The following is a 24,762-nucleotide window of genomic DNA, read 5'->3' on the forward strand; positions in this document are numbered from 1 at the left end:
TCCTTGGACTTCAGAGGACCCTGGAAGAAGAAAAAAAAAAAAAAAAAAAAAAAAGCTCATTTTCTGGGGAGCCAGAAACTGTGCTGATTCTGTCAATGCTTCATTTGGGTTCAGCCTCACAACACTGCAGGGCAGTTACTATATCGTTATTTGCATGTTACAGATGAAGACGCTGAGGCCCCAGTGAGGCAGCTAGCCTGGTTCTTGTGCTGGGGCAAAGGAATGGAGAAGAGATTCTTGCAGGGAATGGGAGGGAAGGAGGGGAATGAGGAGAAGGGGAGAGCAGAGGAAGGAAGGGAGGAAAGGAAGGTGGGGCAGGAAATTCAGAGGAGAAAAACAACTCCATTGAAGAACCCATGGAAGGGTGAGTAGGGCAGAGTTGAGGTCAGGCCTTGTCTGAGTCTCACAGGGGTGTCTCTTACGGATATGCAGGACCCGAGGTCAACAAGCCAAGCACTTCACCTCTGTGCTTTCCCGGATCCTCCTCTGGTCAGATCTCTGGGCATGCACGCGGGTGAGGGTATGCACCCATATCCCTGTATGTGAACACAGGTGTATGCACATGTGGGTACAGGGGTACAACATATGAGGGTACAGGGATACACATATGAGGCTCCCCAGACCTTTTTCTAAGAAGAGGGCAATGTCCCCAGCATAGTGTCAGATGTCCTCTGAAGACCCCCAAGGGTGGTGGAGGAGAGTGGAAGGGCCTGAGGACTGAAGAAGGGACACAGCCTCAAATGGGTCCTTGAGGTGGTCACACGGAGCACAACCAGACATCCAGCCTGGCCCGTGTCAGCCAAGGCTTGGCCAGGGTGGTCCCTGGGGGGGGCACAGGGGTGGGGCTGGTTGGAAGAATGGGCCAGGAGACCCCTCTTCCTTCTGCATTCTTCTGCCACAGGAGCCTGTTGGTAACAAAGAAGTTCCCCTCAGGCCCTCCCTTCCCACTCAGGTCCCTTCCCTGTGCACAGGCCTGAATGTGCAGCCTTGGTAGTTGTTACTAGCACCAGAGGTAGGGCCTGTCTACACCCAGGGGAGTCCCCCACGGCCAACTCCGGCCCCATAAATCCAAGGGCTTGGGGCTCGGGGAGCGTGAGGCAGGCAACACAAGGTCGGGTGGCCGCAGGGTGGCTCTCCCGAGCTGGCAGCACTGTGCCCTGGCCTCCAGCCAGCAGGCCGGCTTGGACATCTCAGCCGGCAGAGCCCCCAGCCAGCCTGTCTTGGCAGCTCCTCCTCATGCCTGCGAGGGTGACTTCACTTTGACTTCATATCTGCAGAGTGATGTGCAGAGAGCCCTTATTCAGCCCTGAGCTCAGCCAAGCAAGAGGGCGGGGCTCTGTGCACAGCCGGAAGAAGAGACACTGAAATAGGGGCACCCCAGGCCTAGGTACCCTGGACCCTCCCACCCCAAGGCCCCTTAGGCTTGCATTCCTCTGTGCCTAGGTGAGGGCCAGACCACAAAAGGCAGCTAGCGGGTGGGAGTATAACAGTGGACTTTTCCCACAGAGGCCTAGAGCTCACCTCCAACCTCCAGGACCCCCCATGTTGGGGACCCAGAGTCTTCCCTTTTGAGTACTGGATGTGTTTATGGACATCATTTCTTGGGGCAAAAATTAAATTCTTTGGGGCTCCAGTTCCTCCTCGCTACTTGCTCTGCTACCCAGTCAGCCCCCCATCCTAAGAATTCTTCTGTTTGGTTGGGGAGAGGGAGTACCTACCCTCCAAGCACCCCATTAAAGCCAGCTCCAGAGTCAGTTTCCTGGTTTCATTGGTTGGACCAGTCCTAAAGAGGCAGGTTCACAAACTAACCCTAGGACACCCCTAGAGCGACCGCGGACATTGGAAGCCACAGGCCAGGCTCACCCCCGGCGTGCGCAGAAAGCGCCCAAGCTCCCCTTCCCCCACCCGGGCACTTCCCCTCCTCCCGCCTCCGGCCCCAAGAGAGGCCGCGCTCCCACCGCGCCTCCCCCCTCCGAGAAATGGCTGAGGATGCGCACCGCGCCCGGAGCCTGGAGGCGGGGCGCCTGCCTAGTCTCCACGTCCACTCGGGCGCACCCCCGCATCCCCGTGGTTTCCCTGCCCTCTCTGGGCGGCGGGGAAGGTCGAAGCGCACAGACCGAGAGCGGGCGCATAGAGTGAGGAAGAGTGGCTGTGCGTGCGGAGGTGCGCGGATTCGGGCTGCGGCTGGCGGGCCGGTACCCCGGGTCCCGCACCTCGCCCCTACTCGCGCCCCGCCCGGCCCGCACCCCGCGTCCGGCACTGGTCTCCTAAACCGCGCCCCGCGGGAACCGCACCAGGCATCGCCTGGGCGGGTACCCAGTGCCCCGCCCTTACTCCCGCACCCCGCCCGCACCCGGGCCCCGCCCGCCCCGCCCGCCCCGCCCCCTCACCGCCCCGCCCCACCCCGCCCCGCCTCGCCTCAGGCCCCGCGACCGGAGCCCGGCGCGCAGCTGCGGAGAGTACCGTGGAGCCCGTGCCCCGACGCTTTGCGCCCGCAGTGTTCATCTCGTCCACCGCGTCCCGGCCGGGCATGGGGCAGCCCGGCTGAGCGCCGCACCCCGCCGCCGAGACCCCCAGCCCAAGCCACCGTCCCTCTCGCCGCGGCCCCAGCGTGCACCGGCGATGGAGAAGGCGACGGCCGGCACCGTGGGGCTGCGGTTGCTGCTGCTGCTGCCGCTGCTCGGCGAAGGTGAGTCCTGCCGGGGACTGGTGCCCGCAGCGGCCGAGACGAAGTTGGCACCGCGCGCCGAGCGGCTGAGTGGACACATTCGGAAACGCCTTTCTGTTTGCGGTGGGCAGCGGGCTGCGCAGTTGCCGGCCGCCCGGGCTCGGCTGCGAGCGGGGTGGTGTGGTGTGCAGGGCGCCTCGGGCCCCGCGCACTGGGCGGGTCTCGGGCTGGAGCCGGACTCGGGTCGGAGCGGCACGCGGGCCGGGTGGCCGGGGTCGGTGCCCAGGGCCCTTGTCGCAGCCGCGCTCCCCAGCCTGGTGGCGCCTCGCACCACAGCAGCGTCTTGGAGCGAACCGAACGGAGCTTGTAGCCGTTTCGGTGCAGGTGGGGGAGGGCGGGTGAGGTAGCCCTAGAAAGTCTGCGACTTGGGCGGGGAGGAGTTGTGTTTCTGTAAAAGATTGCTCCGTCTTCGTTTCCTTGTCGCTCTACACGTCGGTGCATTCTTCCTCCAGCTCTGATACCCTGGCTAGCCGCGGGATCTGCTGTTTTGAAGAATGGTTGCTTTTCCCTTGTGCGTTTTTGCCGCTCTAGTCCTTAAAAAACCCCAAAGGCTGTGGTTTCTAGGGAGGCTGCCCTCGAGGGCCCGCTCGGACTGGCCCAGCGCAGCCGGCTGAGGGCCCGCCGTGGCTCCACTCCCACGCGCGGCTTCCGAGTCCCGCGCTGATGCCAGGCGGGGACACCTGAAGGTGCGGCCTTTGGGACCATTTGACGGCTCTGGGCCGACCTGCACCAAGTGCTTTTGACCATCCTGCAGTGGAGTAGGGCGGTGTGCCGCCAATATCGGTGCTGGGAGGATTAGATGTGGCCTTGCAAAGGCTGGTCACTGCCTCCACCCCCAAAACCCTGACGGGATGAGTGAACCCCAAGGCTGTCGAATCTTTGCCCGCCCCCCTGCCCACACACCACGAATTTTAGTTTCTCTCGAACTGTCCTTGACTTCCTCTTCTTCAGTACTCAGTATGCACCAAGTTGCCCTCTGAGAGAGGAGCTCCGGCCACCCTCCCCCTCTGCTTACAAAGGGCTTTCTCTCCCTGTGGCCTTTGGGAACAGAAGAGGTGGTGATCCCCTGCGTCTGGCCCTGGGTCCTGCACAGACTCTGGGTTCCCAGGCCTGCCCAAGGCTTCATTTGTGTGACTGCATCTTGAGCTCACGAGGCAGATACTGAAGCTAGAACGGGCCCCCAGCCCATCATAGGGAAGGCAGGGGAGAAACCCTTTCTTTGACCTGGGGAAGAATGGGGAAAAGCATCGGGAGTCTGGGGGTCCAGTGCTGTGAGGGGAAAACAGGCAGGAGGAGGCTGCAGGCAGGGCAGAAGTAAACACAAGGTGTTCAGAAGACCTCTTGTAACTCGGGGTTGCAACTTTGTAGTTGTGGGCGGGTGATCAGGTGTGAGCCGGAAGCCAGGTCGTGCTGGGCAGCCTCCGAAGCTTGTGGAGGATTTCCTGTGCCTGTCCCACGCTTAGTCAGGGGTCCCAGCTGAGGCCGTGGGGGGCTGGAATTGGGGGGTAGGGGTGCGAGGGCAGCCTGTGACACTTGGCGGGAATGCAGGTGGCTTCTCCACAGCCTGGACGCATGGAGTTGGGTGATCAGAGAAAGGCTCTCCAATCCAGGGAAAGCAAGTCCCCTGCCTCACCCACCCTCCCATGGGATGAGCAAGAAACCACGATTGGTGGCACTGGGGGTTGAGAGGTGGCCCCGCGATACCCAAGAGGAGACAACGGGCCCGTGGAGAGGCCTGCGGGCACCCTCTACCCGGAGTAGCAGTGCTGGAGCTGTTGAGCCTGGCTCTCAGTGAGCTGCTGCAGACCGCCACCAGTGAGCTGGGCCGCTGCTCCCACCCAGACTCGACCAGGCTGAGAGCAGCTCGGCCCCGGGGCGCCCTCTCGTGGACGCAGCCCTCCTGTGGCCAGGCCTGTTGCCTGGGGGATGGGCCGGGTCTCCAGAGGAGGAAAGCCTTCCCGTGCTGGCCCAGACACCTCCCCGAGACGCGAAGCTCTCTTCTGTGCTGGGGGACTGACGAGAGGAGGGTAGGGAGGCAACCAGATGAAGAGGCAGCGGCCGGGGAAGGGAAGCACTGCCCCAGGGCTGGCAGGGGTGGGCTCGAGGGCCTAGGGATGCTCAGAGCAAGGTCCTGGGGCATAAACAGACCCTCACGGTGTGCCCCCCTCCTCGTGTACACACTCTCATTGTGTGTGAATGCACACACCTTCAGAAAAAGGTGCCAACCCAGACACAGACTCCCAGAGTAAGGCAGGACTCCTCACCCACACGCTGGTATCCGTGTGAGCGCACGCACGGCCCCCCCCCCACACACACACTTGAATCCACGCTCACACACTCACACTCACTCTTGGTCATCACTAAGACACACTTCTGCCCTTTCTCAAGGATATGTGATCATGAGGCCTGTGGACACACACACACTCACGCAGCGTGGCTTGGCCCTTCCCACTCCACCCTCCCCCAGGGAACCCAGTCCCTGTCTCTGCCACTCACACACACTGGGACCCCCCACAGGGACACCTGCCCCTCCCCGCTCATACTCAGGAGCACAGCCCATCAACCCTGGGTATCCTAGAACCAGAGCTAAAGAACTTCCATCTAAAAGTTGTTCTTAGAAGTTTCTGGCCTTTTGCTGCTCCAGCGCAGGCACAGGCATCCCCATGGCATGGATGAAGAAACTGAGCCCCAGCTTCTGGGGATCCCCCTGAATGTCTCAGGCTGACCCGTCACCCATCACCATCTCCCTGACCTCCAGCTGCTCCTCACCAGGCCTCACATCGCTCATCTTTCTGGCCTGGCTTCTTGGGTCCCTTTTTGCTCAGCACCTCTAGCCACAAGGAAAGACCTGCCCTCTCTGCGTGCACACCCTCTGGGCCTCTCACTCCCAGGTACTGAAGAAAGGAAAGCTGGCCACGACTTAGCAGCCCCCTCTCCAGGCTGCTGGGCCCACCCCTCTGCTGTTGGACCTGGGTTTGCCACTTCTGCCTGGACCGGCAGGTGCCCAGAGCAGCCCCTCAGCCAGGAGGGCTGCCCTGCTCACTTCTTTCTCTCCCTTTCAGCCCCTTCCCTCTTTGGCCAGAGATGAGTGGTGTCCTACTCCACCAGGCTTGCCTGGGCCCAGCCTTCTCTCTCTCCGCCCCCGCCCACTAAGCCACTCTGGCCTCTGGGAGCTGCCTGTGGCCCACACTGGCTGTCCTGGGCCCTAGCAGAGTCCAGCCTACTCAGGGACCAAAGGGCTGGGTCAGCTGGTGGGCTCCTCAGGGTGGGGTCTGTGAGCAGAAAGCAAATGGGGAAGTTTATTGAGACCATTGCAAAATTGCCTTTATTCTGCAGAATTGCTTTAGGGACAGCTAAGTAAATCACTGTTTCCTTGGTGGTGAGAAGAAAATGGGACGCATTCACCTAATGGGGAGCTAATGGCCTTTCAGCCAGGGGAGGAGAAAACTCATTTAAAATTATGGTATCTCTTAAACTGGAGCATGGGGTGCCAAGGGGAAGGGAGGGCCAGGAAGCTGCTGCTTCCTCTGAGGCCTTCCCGCCTCTGTGACTTGAGAGAGGACTCCTGCATCCCCTGGTCTTCACCGGATAAGGCTGATGCCAGCAGTAGCCACCCCCAGGGGGCTCATGGCCTGCCGGTCCCGTCCTGAGCACTGCCTGTCTGCTAGCGCACTGTATCCTCCCGAAACCCTGAAGGTTGTAGCCTTATTTTCCCATTTCACAGGTAAGGAAACTGAGGCTCCCACAGCCTGTGAACTTGAATCCATGGAGAGGACTTTGTGTCTCCCCGCTCGGGTCCTCTGGGCCCCTTCTCTGGGCCAGTGGCGGTGGGGACCAAGAGGGGTCCTGGGAGAGGAAGGTGGCCCTGAGCCCACTCACCCACTGGTGACCCTCCTGCTCGGGGCTCCAGGGGCCCTGGGGACAGCCTGGCCCGGGTCTGGGAGGGAAGTGTGCCACTGTGCTTCAGCACCTGAATCAGGAGCCCCTCGGGGTCTGGCTGATGCTCAGGTGGGACCGCTGCTTTAGCTGATGTCTGGGAGTCCTGCAGGTCCGGGAACTGCCACCAGCTGGGGTCTGGTCATAGCCAGCCCCAGGGGAGGGGCGTGTGTCCTCTGGTGTGGCAGGAAGAGAGGCCTCTGTGCTGGTGGTGTAGGCTGGATGTGTGGCCCCTGCACCCACCCTCTGCCTGGGGAACCAGAACCCGACAGACGCTACTGTGCTGAGGAGGGGCTGGACTTCAGGGCACATGGGTACAACTGTGTCTCCTTGTCCAAGAAAGGACCCTCCTGCCCGGGGCTCCAGGACAGACTGGGAGAAGAAAGTGCCCAACTGGGAAAAAGGCAGAGCTGGAGAAGCGCCCCCCCAAACAGTAGTGATGCCTTCTGTCCTATAGGAGTGGCTGCATTTCGGCTGCGGAACCCCTCCCCCTTCCCGTGGGCGTGAGAGGGGACGCTTCCTTGTGTGGGCGCAGTGTTCAGGCTCAAGCCCCCGTGTCCTCTCCTCCTTCTCGTGTTTTCTTCCTTCTCCTCGTTTTTTTCTTCTTCCTTCTCATTTCTGCAGTTGTTTTTCTGAGTGACTCAACAGTAACAGTAATAGTGATGGGCCCACAAACACTCCCCGAGGGACCACCTGCCGCCTGGGGAGCTTCTCCGGGGCTAGGGATGCACTCCGGGAGACAATGGAAGGTCCCTTTGACCTCAGAGCTGTCTCCCTGTAGGGAGAGATGGGCAGTAAAGGAGGCCCTAAGTAGCCACTTATCTCAAATGTATGGGTGTGATTTCAGACTGAGGTACACGGCAGGAGGCCGGCTGAGGGGTAGGGTGGGAGGGGATGGTGGGCAGCCAGGCGGGGAAGTGGCCCTCCTGGCCCTGGGCCACAGGGGTGTGATGGCAGCGGGGGTCATCTTTTGCCCTCCCCCCCCATTTGCCTCCCCTGGGTTTTCAAGGGCCCATCTTCTGCGCTTTCTGGGTGGGGGTCCTTAACCCCTGGAAGGCTGGGGCATTGGTATGGCTCAGAGAGACCAGGCCCAGGATGTCCCTCTGAGGGCCGTGACCTGGGTGGCCTGGAGAGGGCGCTCCTGGGGGCCTTGAAGGGGTGGGAAGGCTCAGGCCTCCAGAACCCACAGGGCTGTCCTCTCCCTGCCTCAGAGCAGCAGAGAGTTGCGGCGTGTTTAGGGGTTCAGGGGAGGCTGTAACTCCTGAGACAGGGCTCCATCGCACCTCAGAGGACCTTAGAGGATGGGGCCCTCTTCGGGCTGCAGCTCCAGGACAGCTGGGAGCCCCTGTGGACAGGACCCTCGTCCTGCCCTCCTCCCCCTGCCTGGTCCTCCCACAGTCCACCTTCCCTGAGCTCTGGGGCCAGGTGACGCCTGGGCTTCATCAAGCTCTGGCCTCACAGCTATGTAATTGTGGGAGCCCCTGGGACCCCCTTCTGTCCCTGAGGCTGGAGGATGTAAAGCCAGTGGCCCTCTGAGCTGTCCACTGGGCAAGGTGGGGGGCGGTGAGAGCAGCAGCGAGGTGCCAGTGTTCCTTTAGCTCCTCCCCCACTGGAGCTGACACCCCCAAGAAAGCATGGTTGTGGGCGCATTGACGCCAATGGGACCTTGGGGGAGGCAGTTCAGGCGCCACCTGGGCCCTCAAGGAGAGCAGGTGGCCGGGCCCGAGCAAACACCTCTGTTTGCTTTCGCCTTGTGAGTGGCTCCACAGAGTGTAGCAGCCAGGGCACCTCTGCAGAAAGGTCACCTGTGCACCTGCACAGGCGTGTGCCCACCTGGTGGTCCAGCTGGTGCAGGCTCTCCATGACATCAGCGATGCCTGGTGGGCTCTGGCAGGCAGGGACCAGTTCTGGGACCTGCTCAGGGGAGATGCCCGTGGGGGCCCCAGCCCCCCTCCCAGGGTCGGGTACTGGCGGTCGCACCTTATCACAGTCTTAAGCCTTCGCTCTTCTGACATGGGCTGCTACTGTCTGGGTTCCGCAGGGCCCTGGGCTCCAGAGAAGTGCCTGAGGGGCAGGGTGGCAGGGAGAGGGAGGCAAAGCTCCGAGCTCTGCCCTGAGCACTGGCCCTGACCTGCGCTCTGATTGGAGAAAGGGTTCCGCTGCTAAAACAATCAGAAAGCCCCTGGCAAGACAGTGGATGTCAAAACTGGTTGCAGTCCCCCCCTCCCATGTGGCTATGGGATTGCCAGAAAATTCCGAGGGTTCTCACTCTTAACAAAAAGGGGAAAAGGAACAATGTAAGTTCCTAAACTTTAACTAACAGCCTGGAAAATGCTTGGGAAGATGTGCATTCTGTGTGCCAGGACCTGAGAGCGGGGTGAATGGGGGGTGACCTGGGGGCACACAGAGCGATGGTGGGAGTCCGAGTGGAGGGAAGGAGTTTACTCAGTTTCTTACTCAAACTTTCCTGCCTCTGAAACAGCCAAAGACACAGACAAAGTGAAGTGGTGGGAGACCCAGAAGCTGGGGGCAGCTCCTGGTGGGCTTTCTCCTTGCCTGCTCCCCCATCCTGCCCTTCCAGCATTGCCTGTGGGCCGTCCACTGCTGTCTGTTCTCTTCTTTCTGGGAAGGAGAAAGGATGGAGTTGAGAAGCAGGACTCTGTTCCAGCCGCCACTTAGCCATGAAGTGGGCGCAGCACCCGCTGCCTCCTCGCCTGTGGAAGCAGGGTTAACACACACTTAGCTCTGTGAGCACTAGCTTTGCCACTGGGAGGGGTTGAGCCTTGTCAGACGGGCACCTGCAGGTGGTCTCTAGGCGACTCATCCAGCAGGACCACACACGGGACTCCACAGGGCCTCGTAAAGTCTCCGCTGTGGACCCTCTCGAACCTTTGCTTCTGCAGCCTCCCACCCACCTGTATCTGTGAGCAGGAGAGACCGTGTACTTGGGGGCGACAGAAACCCCCAGTCTCAGCGTCTCAACACAGTCCGTTTGTCTCCTGTTCGTGGTGTCCCACCCCCCTGCCCCTGTCAGCCGCTCCACACCTGGCCGTGTGCACGGGGAGGGGCACAGAGCCCTGAGGAGCCAGGCCTGGAGGGGCCTGGGGCACTTTGCCCATGTCCACGGGCTGGTCTGTCACAGGGTCCTTCTCTCTGCAAGGGAGGCTGGTGCCCAGAACATAACATAAAATTAACCGTCCTCGAGTGAATAATTCGGTGGCATTCAGTACATTCACAGTGTTGCATAGGCATCACCCCTGTGTAGTTCCAGAACATTTTCATCACCCCCAAAAGGAAACCCCATACCCATTAGGCGGTGTTGCCTAGTCCCCCGACCCCAGCCCCTGGCAGCTGCCGCTCTGCGTCTGTCTCTGTGGCCTTGTCCATCTTGGATATTTAGTATAAATTGGCCTTTGTGTTAGACTCCTTTTACTTAGGTTGGCGTTTTCAAGGTGCGTCCACATTGTAGCATGTATCAGTGCTCATTCCTTTCAAGGCTGAGCGATATCCCATTGCGTGCATGTATCACATTTATTTATTCGTTCATCTCTTGGTGGACGTTTGGGTTGTTTACACCTTTTGGCTCTTGTGGATAGTGCTGCTGTGAGCATTTATGTGCAAATATCTGTTTGAGTCCCTGTTTTCAGTTCTCTTAGGTGTATACTTTGCAGCAGAATTGCTGAGTCATATGGTAATTCCAAGTCTCATCTTTTGAGGAACCGGCAAACTGTTTTCCACAACAACTGAAACATTTTACAGTCCCACCAGCAGTATGTGAGGGTTCCAGTTTCACCACATCCTCACCAATCCTTGTTATTTTCTGTTTATATTTTTAAATTGTATCCATCCTCCTGGGTACAAAGTGGTATCTCATGTGGTTTTGATTTGCATTTCCTTAATTATTGGCGATGTTGAGCATCTTTTGTGTGCTTCTTGGCCGTTTGTATCTTCTTTGGAGAAGTGTCTGTTCAGGTCCTTTGCCCATGTTTTAATTGGGTGGGTGTGTCTGTTTGTTGTTGAGTTTGCTCTATCAAATTTCCACCAAGTGTTGCAGATCAGTTTTTGTCCAGGGACATTTCAGTGTCTGAGCCGGAGGTCCCTTTTGAAGAGGACATGGGTTCCTCCAGTGTCCTTCTGTGGGGGCTGAGTCACCATGACCCCACTGGGACCCTGAGGACATTCTCAGAAGACCCGGACCCTAAAGCCACATTGAGCTCCAATGTCCCAGAAGCAGTGGTGTCACATCTTGTATGTGAGGTGCCAATGCCCAAAGACCATCCTGTGAAGGACCCAGGGGGTGGGAGGAAGGGAGGGGTTCTGGGAACCAGTGACCCATCCTGCCCACCTGACAAGGTAGGACTCAGCAGCAGGGGAACCCAGGGCTGCCCTGTCTTGCTAAACTCTCAGTCCAGACTCTAAAAATAACCAGGCGGATCTGGTGTAAGTTGATTACCGTAATTGCAGCTGTGTGATGTCATGCTGCCAGTCCCTTGAGGCCGTTTTCCCGGGACAGCAGAACGTACCAAGGCAGTGCAGTCCACCCGCCACCGAGAAGCTTGCACCCAGAAGCTGCATGAGTGCTGGGGTTAGCAGGAAGCCTTTGTGGGCCCAGGCAGGTCTGATTCAAGAGTCAGGGAGGGAGAAAGGAGAACTGGCTCTGGCTTCTACCAGCAGGTGCTCTGTCCCAGCAGTGCTTCTAGGGAGGGGTTCCTATCCCAGTTCACAGCTGGGAACAGACCCAGAGAGGCTGAATGCCGAGCTGGCCATACAGCAGGGCAGTGAAGGAGCATGGCTCTGGCCTGCCTCTGCCCTTGTCTCTCTGCTTCCGCAAGTCATACTGAAATCTCTCCTTTGTATCTAGACCCACTTCTCAAGGTGGTACTAGGACCTGACAGGGGCAGGGTGAAGGACCCTCAAGGCTCTCTTCTGTGTCCAGCGGGCAAGGGCACGTCAGGCCCCCAGCCTCCATGGGTGCCCACGCACACAGCAGCCATGTCTGTGTCTGTACCTGTCAGGCGGGCGCTGGCTGAGCGCCACCTGGTCATGCCTTCCTGGGCCATCGCCCTCTTTCACTGAGACGTGAAAGAGCAAATTTACATGAGGGGCTTATAGGGACTCCTGCCTTTTCGAGGAGGCTGAAGGAGGCTGTGGATGGTTATTTATGGTTGCATTTTCCGCCTGGTTAGCAAGCAGGTGGGTGGGTGGCCCGGAGTCCGAGGTCATGGTGCCCTGGCTTTTCCGCACACATGTGCACGACCGTCACTGAGCAGAGGAGCCTGGTGGCCACGAACACTGGGCTGGGTGGGACCCTCGGCTTAAGTCCTGGCTCACTCTCTGTGTGGCCTTGGGCAAGGTAGCCTTTCTCTGCCTTGGTTTCCCCTTCTGTAAGACAGGGAACAAAGTTGTCTTTGTTACCTCTGGCTGTCGTCGTTACCTCTGGCAGATGTCGTGTTGATTAAGTGGGACAACGTGCTAGAACAGGGCCTCTCGGGAAGAATGTAGAAGGCTCGCCGGTTAATGTTGAATCAGGGCAAGAGGGGTGCTGGGGGAGGGGCAGAGATGGGCAGGACCACCTCTGTCTGAGGAGCTCTGGATAGGTGGGGTGACAGATTTAAGTCTGAATCGCAGTGCCCTGCTGGGTGGGAGAGGGGACGGTTGCCCAAGCAGTGGCACCAGGGTCCAGGCCGGGGATGTCCTGACCCATCACCCCCATGCCGGGGCTGGGGCTGCAGGGCACAAGAGCCCTGGAGCCGAGCGAGCCTGGTGACCCGCACAGTCATCAGCAGGCCACTTGGGTGGCCAGTCTTTTTCCAGCCAGGCCTTGCCCTGGGTAAGAAATTAATTGTAACCTAATTGGCAGTTTCCTTTGCACAGAAGCCGGAAAGAACTGCCAGTGAGGCTGGTGATTAACTCGGCATCAGCTGGGAAATCACATTTGGGCAGGAGCGTCCATCATCTGAGCGAGGCCTCTGCATCTGGCCTGGGCGGGTGGGGAAGCGTGGGTGGTGGCCCCGGGTGCGTGCTGGGTGCAGCCTGGGCCCCAGGCCTCTGGGAGCAGAAGGCTGGGGCTTGTGTGCCGGGGATGAGTCTGGGCTGCTGGCACCCGGGCTGCCGGGCTGCAGACCTCGGCTGCACGCCTCACTCCCCCAAACTCCAGCCTCGCCCTGATGCCTTCCCCACTCTCAGCAGAGGGCTGCGTGCATGGCGTGGTGGAGTGTCAGGGGACCCGGGCCTGGTTGCGGTTCCGCTCTGAGGGCAAGAGGTGAATTGTGTTTCCCAGTGTTGGATGGGGAGAGTGAGGTCTACAGCGAGAGCTCGGGCAAGGTGTGCATGGCAGAGCTTTTCGCACGTGTGGAGGAGGCTGCCTGTCCGTGCAGGGCCGGTGGGGCCTCTGGGGCACAGGCTGGCCCTCAGGTCTCTCCTCCTCCGTCCAGCTGCTCTTACAGGCCACCGGCCGCCCTGTCCAGCCAGGGCCCAGGAAGACGGGCGTCCGGGGAGACACTGCACCCCCACATGGGGTCCCCTGCCCTCCCCACCACGGACCACACAGAGAGGGCTCAGGCTGGAGGGATGATTGTGGGAAGGGCCCAGAGAGCTGTGCTGTGTGTGAAGCCGCAAACCAGACAGGCAGGCAGGAGTGCGGGCTCTGTACCAGGCAGAACTCTCAGGAGCGTGGAGAGCCCTGGGCACCCAGTGTGTGCCAGGATGGCTGCTTGCTCCTCCTTGTGTGTGGGCCCAAGCAGCTGGCCCTCGCTGGGTGCCCAGGCCAGACCAGGAAGGCCACTCAGACTTGTGGCCACCCCAGCACGTGCTGCCCACTGAGGGCTGCTGGCAGCATTTGGGGGAGAAGAAATTTACGGCTGGAATCAAGGCTGCACTAGTGGTGACTGCTGTCGTCATTGGGCGTCAGGGCAGAAGATAGCCCTGGCATTTACTGAGCGCCCAGTGTATGCAGTAAGCTGGCCATCTGTTGGGTACGCCTGCAGAGGCTAGAGTTTTCTCCATGATTTTGTAGACAAAGGCTTCAATTCGCAGCATCAGGACTGGGACAAGCTGTCAGATTCCCCCCCTCAGGGAGACATTGGCTTGTGACTGAGTACAGCTGAGCTGAGCCAGGGACCCATGGACAGAGGCAGCTGGCTCTCAAAGTGAGCTGTCTGGGCTTCCCTGGTGGTGCAGTGGTTGAGCATCTGCCTGCCAATGCAGGGGACACGGGTTCAAGCCCTGGTCCGGGAAGATCCCACATGCCGCAGAGCAACTAAGCCCATAGGCCACAGCTACTGAGCCTGTGCTCTAGAGTCCGCGAGCCACAACTACTGAAGCCCACACACCTGGAGCCCATGCCCCGCAACAAGAGAGGCCACCGCAATGAGAAGACCGCGCACCACAACAAAGAGTAGCCCCTGCTCGCCGCAACTAGAGAAAGCCCGTGAGCAGCAACAAAGGTCCAGTGCAGCCAAAAATTAATTAATTTTTTTAAAAAAAGGTGAGCTTCCTGTGGATGTCAAATTACTAGAGCCCACCCAGGCCTTCCCTTCACACCTCCTCTGTGCCAGGCATCAGGCAAGGTTGTGGGGATGCAGTGGTGAGCAAGACAGGCCCAGTGCTGGCCCTGTGGGTCTTTGCAGTCTCGGCTTCTTTTAGCATCAGGTCGATGCTCTGGGAGTGAAGGGGGGAAAGGCCAGCATGGCTGGGGGAACGCGGGGAGAGGGCTGAGCTGGGCAGGGGCTTGCCCAGGAGAGAGGACGGGGTGGGGGACCACGTACCCGGGGGTCGTGGGCAAGGCTGGGAAGAGTGAGCACGAGGTCTGAAGCCAGGGTACCACAGTGGGACCTGCAGGCATTGGGCGCAGGAAGCCCAGCGAAGGGCTCAGAAAGACACCTGGGAGCAGGCGTGTGTGGTGGCTGCCCGGGGCAGGCGGGAGGCCAGGAGCCCTCTGAACCCTGGGTGCAGGGAAGGCAGGAGGAAACTGAGTTGTTGGGCAGGGTGCACTGAGTGGTCACACAGGACTTCTGGGGTTGGCACCTTGGCACGTGTGGGGAGGAGGTGTGGCCACACAGGCAGAGGGAAGGGCTCTGAGCCAAACTCAGCTGACCTGGGACTGGGCTCCGCCTTCTCTGTGGGGAGAGCCAGGGCCAGGGCCACGTCATGACTACTGACTGTGGGTTCAGGCCCTGTGACCTCTGTGGGCCCCCTTCCCCATGAAAAAGTAGGATTATATTTCATGACTATTAATATAAAGGCAAATATAATCCAGGCTGCTTTATTGTTACACAGTCCTTATTATTACATTTTTTTCTTCCTTCTGACTTTAACATCAACTAAAACATTTGTGTGGGCCCCTGGGCACTGTGCCCACTGTGTGCGCTGAGGCAGTTAGAGTGGGAAGCGCATGCCCCAGCATCTGCAGTGTCGGTGCCTATTGGAAATGGAGGACCCCTGGGACTCTGGCACTAAGGGTGGGCCCACATGGCCAGGCTTGTGTGTGCCCTCTCCCAGTGGATGGTGAGCCCCTCAGCCATTCAGGTCTCTCCTGTACCTGGGTACTGTGGTGCTGTGAGCCAAGGCAGGAACCACAGCAGAAACCTGCAGTGCACAGGCATTTACCTGGCTGGTGGCAGGCAGCCAGGGCAGCGTGGGTGGGATGCCAGATGGAGCCAGGAATTTACTGGTTCTGTTCTTACTCGGTTCTAAAGGAAGAGTTGTGGGCACATCTTTAAAACATACGTGACACCAAAGCACAGGCAGCAAAAGAAAAAATAGATAAATTGTATTGCGTCAAAATTTAAAACATCAAAGGACACAGTCAACAAAGTGAAAAGGCAGCCTGTGAAATGGGAGAAAATATTTGCAAATCGGCTGTCTGATAAAAGGTTACTATCCAGAACATATAAAGAACTACAACTCAACAACAGCAACAAAACCCAATTCAAAAATGGGCAAAACGGGACTTCCCTGGCAGTCCACTGGTTAAGACTTCACCTTCCAATGCAGGGGGTGCAGGTTCCATCCCTGGTTGGGGAGCTAAGATCCCACGTGCCTTGCTGCCGCAAAACCAAAACACAAAACAGAAGCATTATTGTAACAAATTCAATAAAGACTTTAAAAAAAAATGGGCAAAGCACTTGAACAGACATTCCTCCTGAGAAGAAGTAGCCAGTAAGCACATGAAAAGATGCTCAACATTACTGATCATTAGGGAAATGCAAATCAAAACCACAGTGTGATATAACCACACACCCATTAGGTTGGCTACTGTCAAAAAAAATGGCAATGAAATTGAGTTATTTGTAATGAGGTGGATGGACCTAGAGTCTGTCATACAGAGTGAAGTAAGTCAGAAAAAGAAAAACAAATACCGTATGGTAACACATACATATGGAATCTAAAGAAAAAAAAAAAGGTTATGAAGAACCTAGGGGCAGGACAGGAATAAAGACACAGACGTAGAGAATGGACTTGAGGACATGGGGAAGGGGAAGGATAAGCTGGGACGAAGTGAGAGAGTGGCATGGACTTATATATACTACCAGAAGTAAAATAGATAGCTAGTGGGAAGCAGCCACATAGCACAGGGAGATCAGCTTGGTGCTTTGTGACTACGTAGAGGGGTGGGATAGGGAGGGTGGGAGGGAGACACAAGAGGGAAGAGATATGGGGATATATGTATAGGTATAGGTAATTCACTTTGTTATAAAGCAGAAACTAACACACCACTGTAAAGCAGTTATACTCCAAAAAAGATGTTTAAAAAAATGGCAAATCACAAGTGTTGGCAAGGATGTGGAGAAATTAGAACCCTTTATTCACTGTTGGTGGGAATGTATAATGGTGCAGCCACTGTGAAAAACAGTGTGAAAGTTTTTCAAAAACTCAAAAATAAGATTACCATATGATCCAGCAATTCCACTTCTGAGTATACACTGAAAATCAAGGTCTCAAAGTGATATTTGTATGCCCATGTACATAGCAGAATTATTCGCAATAGCTAAAAGGTGGAAGCAACCCAACTGTCTATCGGTGGATGAATGGATAAACCAAATGTGGTATATCCATACAACAGAATACTATTCAACCTTCAGAAAGGAAGGAAATTCTGATACATGCTACAACATAGATAAACCTTGAGGACATTATGGTAAATGAAATTAAGCCAGTGACAAAAAGCCAAATGCTGTATGATTCCACTCATATGAGGTACCTGGAGTAGTCAGATTCAGAGACAAAATGTCACATGGTGGTTGCCAGGGGCTGGAGGAGGTGGGGAATGGGACTTAGTGTTTAATAGGTGTAGAGTTTCAGTTTTGCAAGATGAAAGAGTTCTGGAGATGATGGATGGTGGTGATGGTTGAAAAACAATGTGAATTTATTTTAATGACACTGAAATGTACACTTAATGGTTAAGATGATAAGTTATGTTATGTGTATTTTACCACAATTAATTTTAAAAACTAGGATCCTCTTTACCCCCAAATTCATTATGCTCAGTAGAGCCTTCCCTCATCTGTGCTTTTTTCCTAAGAGCAAAATTACATTACAATCCCTTGCAAAGCCAGCCTCCAGCTGGGACAAAGCATCGAGATGACGGTGTGTGAACATAGTGCAGGGTGACCCTGCCTGAGAGTGCACACGTGTGTTTGTGTGTGCATGTGCGTGTGCACGTGCACATGTGTGAATGAGCACACATATTCTGCCTAACGTCTCCAAGTGACAGTGTTCCTCAGTTACCAGTATGTCATTTCCTGAGCCAGGGTCAGTGATTTTGTTCTCAGCTGTTCTCGTGGCTGTTTGCTCAACACCAACTGCTGGCCTCACTAAGGCAGCTAGTGCGCTAAAGGGCGCCTACGTGCCCCACAAGAGCCTTGTGAGCACAGGAGGGGCATCCACGAGGCTCCATCCAGCTCACCCTGCTGCTGACCATCCACCTATGGCTCCCAGACCAAGCCAGAGTGGCATAGCCAAGTCTGATCTGATCTGAACCACCTCCCTGGCCCCACCCCCTCTCCTATCCCCAATTCTGACCATTTCCCAAATGTGCCCAACCGTTACCCACATGTGTTCATGAAACCATTTATGTATCAGTTTGTTCCTTCCTTGATTCATTCATTGGTTCACTTATTAGTTTGTTCTGTCAGACAGTTCTTTCAGGCAGAGGGTGACATGATTTGACTAACCCTGGCTGCTCTGGGGCAAGTGGGCTGTGGGGTCAAGAGTGGGCTCAGGGAGACTGGTTGGCATCATGGTGTTGTCCAGGTGAGCGAGGTGAGGGTGCACAGCAGCTTGGGGGGTGGTGGCAGAGGGCAGTCTGTGGGCTGGTATAAGGGATGGAAGAGGGGAGGGCTCAGAGCAAGTCTGAGGTGCATGGCGCCTAGACTGGGGTGGGGAGGCTGTGTGGTTCTCTAAGCTGGACTGAGACAAGGGAGAGGATGGAGCAAGTTGGTAGGGGTGCATCTAGCACTCAGGAGGAGGTCAGGGCTGGTGAACATGGCAGTCCTCAGCCCAGAGGCAGTCATTCGAGCCATGGGACTGGCTGCCGTTTGCTAGAGGAGAATCTGGAGAGAGAGCACCCGGAGGATAAGCCGAGAAGGAGGAAAGGCACATGGGGGTGAGCAGGCTGGCTAATAGGAGTGAAACTGGAGAGCACCAAACACAGGAGGTCCTAGAAGCAACCAGAGAGAAGAGAGAACACCAAGGAGGGACAATTAGAATAAGCACAGAGCTTTCAGAAGCAGAGCAGCAGAAGCATGCCTTTGAAGGACAGAATAACAGTCCTGCAGAATTCTCTACCCAGCAAAAGTGCCTTCCAAGAATGAGGTAAAAGGAGATAGGCAACATTCCAGAAAAAATTCAGAATAATGATAGTGAAGATGATTCAGGACCGCAGAAAAAGAATGGAGGCAAAGATCAAGAAGATGCAAGAAATGTTTAACAAACACCTAGAAGAATTAAAGATCAAACAAACAGAGATGAGCAACACAATAACTGAAATGAAAAATACACTAGAAGGAATCAATAGCAGAATAACTGAGTCAGAAGAATGGATAAGTGACCTGGAAGACAGAATGGTGGAATTCACTACCACGGAACAGAATAAAGAAAAAAGAATGAAAAGAAATGAAGACAGCTTAAGAGACCTCTGGGACAACATTAAATGCAACAACATTCGCATTATAGGGGTCCCAGAAGGAAAAGAGAGAAAGGACCTGAGAAAATATTTGAAGAGATTATAGTCAAAAACTTCCCTAACATGGGAAAGGAAAGCCACCCAAGTTGAGGAAGCGCAGAGAGTCCCAGGCAGGATAAACCCAAGAAGAAACATGCTGAGACACACAGTAATCAAATTGACAAAAATTAAAGACTAAGAAGAATTATTGAAATCAACAAGGGAAAAATGACAAATAACATACAAGGGAACTCACATAAGGTTAACAGCTGCTTTCTCAGCAGAAACTCTACAAGCCAGAAGGGAGTGGCAAGATATATTTAAAGTGATGAGAGGGAAGAACCTACAACCAAGATGACTCTAACCGGCAAGGATCTCATTCAGATTCAACGGAGAAATCAAAAGCTTTACAGACAATCAAAAGCTAAGAGAATTCAACACCACCAAACCAGCTCTACAACAAATGCTAAAGGAACTTCTCTAAGTGGGAAACACAAGGGAAGAAAAGGACCTACATAAACAAACCCATAACCATTAAGAAAATGGAGTAGTAACATACATATCGAAAATTACCTTAAACATGAATGGATTAAATGCTCCAACCAAAAGACACAGGCTCACTGAATGAATACAAAAACAAGACCCATATATATGCTGTCCACAAGAGACCCACTTGAGACCTAGGGACACATACAGACTGAAAGTGAGGGGATGGAAAAAGATATTCCATGCAAATGGAAATCAAAAGAAAGCTGGAGTAGCAATACTCATATCAGATAAAATAGACTTTAAAATAAAGACTGTTACGAGAGACAAGGAAGGACACTAAATAATGATCAAGGGATCAATCCAAGAAGAAGATATAACAATTATAAATATATATGCACCCAACATAGGAGCACCTCAATACATAAGGCAACTGCTCACAGCTCTAAAAGAGGAAATCAACAGTAACACAATAATAGTGGGGGACTTTAGCACCTCACTTACACCAATGGACAGAACATCCAAACAGAAAATTAATAGGGAAACACAAGTTTTAAATGACACAATAGACCAGATAGATTTAATGGATATTTATAGGACATTCCGTCCAAAAACAGCAGATTACCCTTTCTTCTCAAGTGCACACAGAACATTCTCCAGGATAGATCACATCTTGGGTCACAAATCAAGCCTCAGTAAATTTAAGAAAATTGAAATCATATCAAGCATCTTTTCTGACCACAACACTATGAGATTAGAAATCAGTTACAGGGAATAAAACGTAAAAAACACAAACACATGGAGGCTAAACAATACGTTACTAAATAACCAAGAGATCACTGAAGAAATCAAAGAGGAAATCAAAAAATACCTAGAGACAACGAAAACACGGCATTCCAAAGCCTATGGGATGCAGCAAAAGCAGTTCTAAGAGGGAAGTTTATAGCTATACAAGCCTACCTCAAGAAACAAGAAAAATCTCAGTCTAACCTTACACCTAAAGGAACTAGAGAAAGAAGAACAAACAAAACCCAAAGTTAGTAGAAGGAAAGAAATCATAAAGATCAGAGCAGAAATAAATGAAACAGAAACAAAGAAAACGATAGCAAAGATCAATAAAACTAAAAGCTGGTTCTTTGAGAAGATAAACAAAATTGATAAACCATTAGCCAGACTCATCAAGAAAAAGAGGGAGAGGACTCAAATCAATAAAATTAGAAATGAAAAAGGATAAGTTACAACAAACACCACAGAAATACAAAGCATCCTAAGAGACTACTGCAAGCAACTCTATGCCAGTAAAATGGACAATCTGGAAGAAATGGACAAATTCTTAGAAAGGTATAACCTTCCAAGGCTGAACCAGGAAGAAATAGAAAATATGAACAGACCAATCAAAAGCAATGAAATTGAAACTGTGATTAAAAATCTTCCAACAAACAAAAGTCCAGGACCAGATGGCTTCACATGTGAATTCTATCAAACATTTAGAGAAGAGCTAACACTCATCCTTCTCAAACTCTTCCAAAAAATTGCAAAGGAACACTCCCAAACTCATTCTGTGAGGGCCACCATCACCCTGATACCAAAACCAGACAAAGATACTACAAAAAAAAAAAGTACAGACCAATATCAGTGATGAATACAGATGCAAAAATCCTCAACAAAATAGTAGCAAACAGAATCCAACAACACATTAGAAGGATCATACACCATGATCAAGTGGGATTTATCCCAGGGATGCAAGCATTCTTCAAATCAATCAATGTGATACACCATATTAACAAACTGAAGAATAAAAACCATATGATCATCTCAATAGATGCAGAAAAAGCTTTTGAGAAACCTTTTGTCATACATCCATGTATGACAAAAACTCTCCAGAAAGTGGGCATAGAGGAAACCTACCTCAACATAATAAAGGCCATATACGACAGACCCACAGCAAACACCATTCTCAATGGTGAAAAACTGAAACCATTTCCTCTAAGATCAGGAACAAGACGAGGATGTCCACTCTTGCCACTGTTATTCAACATAGTTTTGGAAGTCCTAGCCATGGCAATCAGAGAAGAAAAAGAAATAAAAGGAATCCAAATTGGAAAAGAAGAAGTAAAACTGTCACTGTTTGCAGATGACGTGATACTACACGTAGGGAATCCTAAAGATGCCACCAGAAAACTACTAGAGCTGATCAATGAATTTGGTAAAGTTGCAGGATACAAAATTAACGCATAGAAATCTCTTGCATTCCTATACACTAATGATGAAAAATCTGAAAGAGAAATTAAGGAAACACTCCCATTTACCATTGCAACAAAAAGAATAAAATACCTAGGAATAAACCTACCTAGGGAGACAAAAGACCTGTATTCAGAAAAGTATAAGACACTGATGAGAGAAATTAAAGATAATACAAACAGATGGAGAGATATATACAATGTTCTTGGATTGGAAGAATCAATATTGTGAAAATGACTATACTACCCAAAGCAATCTACAGATTCAATGCAATCCCTATCAAATTACGAATGGCATTTTTTTGCAGAACTAGAACAAAAAAATCTTAAAATTTTTATGGAAACACAAAAGACCCTGAATAGCCAAATTAGTCTTGAGGGAAAAAAACAGAGCTGGAGGAATCAGACTCCCTGACTTCAGACTATACTACAAAGCTAATCAAGACAATATGGAACTGGCAGAAAAACAGAAATATAGATCAACGGAACAGGATAGAAAGCCCAGAGATAAACCCACACACCTATGGTCAACTAATCTATGACAAAGGAGGCAAGGATATACAATGGAGAAAAGACAGTATATTCAATAAGTGGTGCTGGGAAAACTGGACAGCTACATGGAAAACAATGAAATTAGGATACTTCCTAACACCATACACAAAAATAATCTCAAAATGGATTAGAGACCTAAATGTAAGACCGGACATTATAATGCTCTTAGAGGAAAACAGAGGAAGAACACTCTTTGACATAAATCACAGCAAGATCTTTTTGATCCACCTCCTAGAGTAATGGAAATAAAAACAAAAATAAACAAATGGGACCTAATGAAACTTAAAAGCTTTTGTAAAGCAAAGGAAACTACAAACAAGATGAAAAGACAGCCTTCAGAATGGGAGAAAATATTTGCAAATGAATCAACAGACAAAGGATTAATCTCCAAAATATATAAACAGCTTGTGCAGCTCAATATTAAAAACACAGGGCTTCCCTGGTGGCGCAGTGGTTGAGGGTCCGCCTGTGGATGCAGGGGACACGGGTTTGTGCCCCGGTCTGGGAAGATCCCACATGCCATGGAGCGGCTGGGCCCGTGAGCCATGGCTGCTGAGCCTGCGCGTCCGGAGCCTGTGCTTCGTGACGGGAGAGGCCACAACAGTGAGAGGCCTGCGTACCACAAAAAAAAAAAATCATAAAAACAATCCAAATCCAAAAGTGGGCAGAAGACCTAAATAGACATTTCTCCAAAGAAGATATACAGATGGCCAAGAAGCACAACATCACTAATTATTAGAGAAATGCAAATCAAAATTACAATGAGATGTCACCTCACACCAGTTAGAATGGGCATCATCAGAAAATCTGCAAACCACAATTGCTGGAGAGGGTGTGAAGAAAAGTGAACCCTCTTGCACTGTTGGTGGGAATGTAATTGATACAGCCACTATGGAGAACAGTATGGAGTTTCTTAAAAAACTAAAAATAGAATTACCATACAACCCAGCAATCGCACTACTGGGCATATACCCAGAGAAAACCATAATTCAAAAAGACACATGTACCCCAGTGTTCATTGCAGCACTATTTATAATAGCCAGGTCATGGAAGCAACCTAAATGCCCATCAACAGATGAATGCATAAAGAAGATGTGGCACATATATGCAATGGAATTTTACTCAGCCATAAAAAGGAACGAAATTGGATCTTTTGTAGAGATGTGGATGCATCTAGAGACTGGCATACAGAGTGAAGTAAGTCAGAAAGAGAAAAACAAATATTGTATATTAACGCATATATGTGGAACCTAGAAAAATGGTACAGATGAACCAGTTTGCAGGGCAGAAATAGAGACACAGATTAGAGAACAAACACGTGGACACCAAGGGGGGAAAGCGGCGGGGCTGGGGTGTGATGAATTGGGAGGTTGGGATTGACATATATAGGCTAATATGTATAAAATGGATAACTAATAAGAACCTGCTATATAAAAAAATAAATAAAATTCAAAAAAAAAAAGAATGAGGTAAAAGTTTTAAAATGGAGGGGGATAAGAAAAACACAGACACAGATTCACGTTGGCTGTGAATGGATGAGGTGGAAGGTGAGGGCGTGGGAGGGGCAGCAGTGTTGCCAAGTGTCCAGTTACGTCAGCCATGGGTTCATGGATGTTTGTCACAGAATATACTTTTGGCATAAATGTTTTGCAAAATATATTCTGTACATATCAAATATAGAACTGGAATAAAGAGAAAACGTGAACGGGATATGGGAGGAGGGGCGTGAGGTGGATGACGAAAGGGTGATGGTGCCAAGCACCCTTGTCTGGGCCTTGGGGCTGGAGGGACCCCCCACAGGGACAGCTGGCCCGCAGGGGGAGGGGCCGCCCCCGGGGAGGAGCCCACAAGATCTGGTTCCCATTCCCAGTGAAGATGATGGCATTAGGAAACCGTCTGTTAAGGAGGTTCTGCTGGACCATAATAAGACTCATCTGCATGATCTGGTGCTCATCAAGGGCAGGAGCGGGGCTGCCTGGTGAGTGGATTCTGCAGGAAGGGCCTGCCTTGCACACAGATTCAGGCGCTGCTGTAACCCCACACGGTTCTCAGATCATACCGTCTCACAATGTTTTCTCTTTCTTGAGAGCCCCAAATTCTGGCTTTCAAGGTGTAGTCCTAGGACATTTCTAGTTGTCTGGGGCCCTGGGTGTGTCCATGACCACAGTGAGTGTGACTCACCCTGGTTAGCCAAGGGCACCCGGTTAGGAAGTAACTGCCTAGATCTGGCCTGGCGTGGTCAGATGGCAGCACATCCTCCACTGAGGGTGGCGAGGAGGTCGAGGGAACCTCAGGGGAGCTGTGTGTGGCCCCTGATGGCCAGGGCTGATCAGGAGAGCTGGTGAGGTGAGCCTACGGTCAGGGCTGGGCAGGCTCAGTGTGTCTCCCTAAATGAACGAGAGAATGGGGAAGGGGGGGTGAGTGTGCAACAATGTGAGAGTGTGGAACCACGTGCGTGTGAGGTAAGAAGTGTATATGTAAGAGGGAGATGTGTGTGTATCAGTCTGCGTCCAGTCAGGAGACAGTACCCACACAGCAAAGGAACCAGGAGAGGTTAACGTAAGAGTTGGTCAGCAGTGGTGAGTGTAGGAGGGCTCTGTGGGCCACCCTCAGGCTAAGGGCGGACACCCAGGGAAGGGGCCCCCTCCCCAGGCTGG

The 24,762-nt window shown here is 52.9% G+C and overlaps 1 protein-coding gene across 1 annotated transcript in view; it reads left to right on the plus strand.

Annotated features, from left to right (window-relative positions):
* Positions 1-2,431: 2,431 nt before the first annotated feature.
* RET (ret proto-oncogene) overlaps positions 2,432-24,762 on the plus strand; it is a 58,324-nt gene continuing 35,993 nt past the window's right edge. Inside the window, exon 1 of the mRNA XM_027091858.1 lies at positions 2,432-2,689. Coding sequence (XP_026947659.1) covers positions 2,623-2,689 — 67 coding nt within the window. The 5' untranslated portion in view covers positions 2,432-2,622. The remainder of the gene's footprint in view (positions 2,690-24,762) is intronic.

Source organism: Aethalodelphis obliquidens, unplaced genomic scaffold (assembly GCF_003676395.1).
Source record: "Aethalodelphis obliquidens isolate GAN/ISIS:26980383/991018 unplaced genomic scaffold, ASM367639v1 scaffold73, whole genome shotgun sequence".
NCBI lineage: Eukaryota > Metazoa > Chordata > Mammalia > Artiodactyla > Delphinidae > Aethalodelphis > Aethalodelphis obliquidens.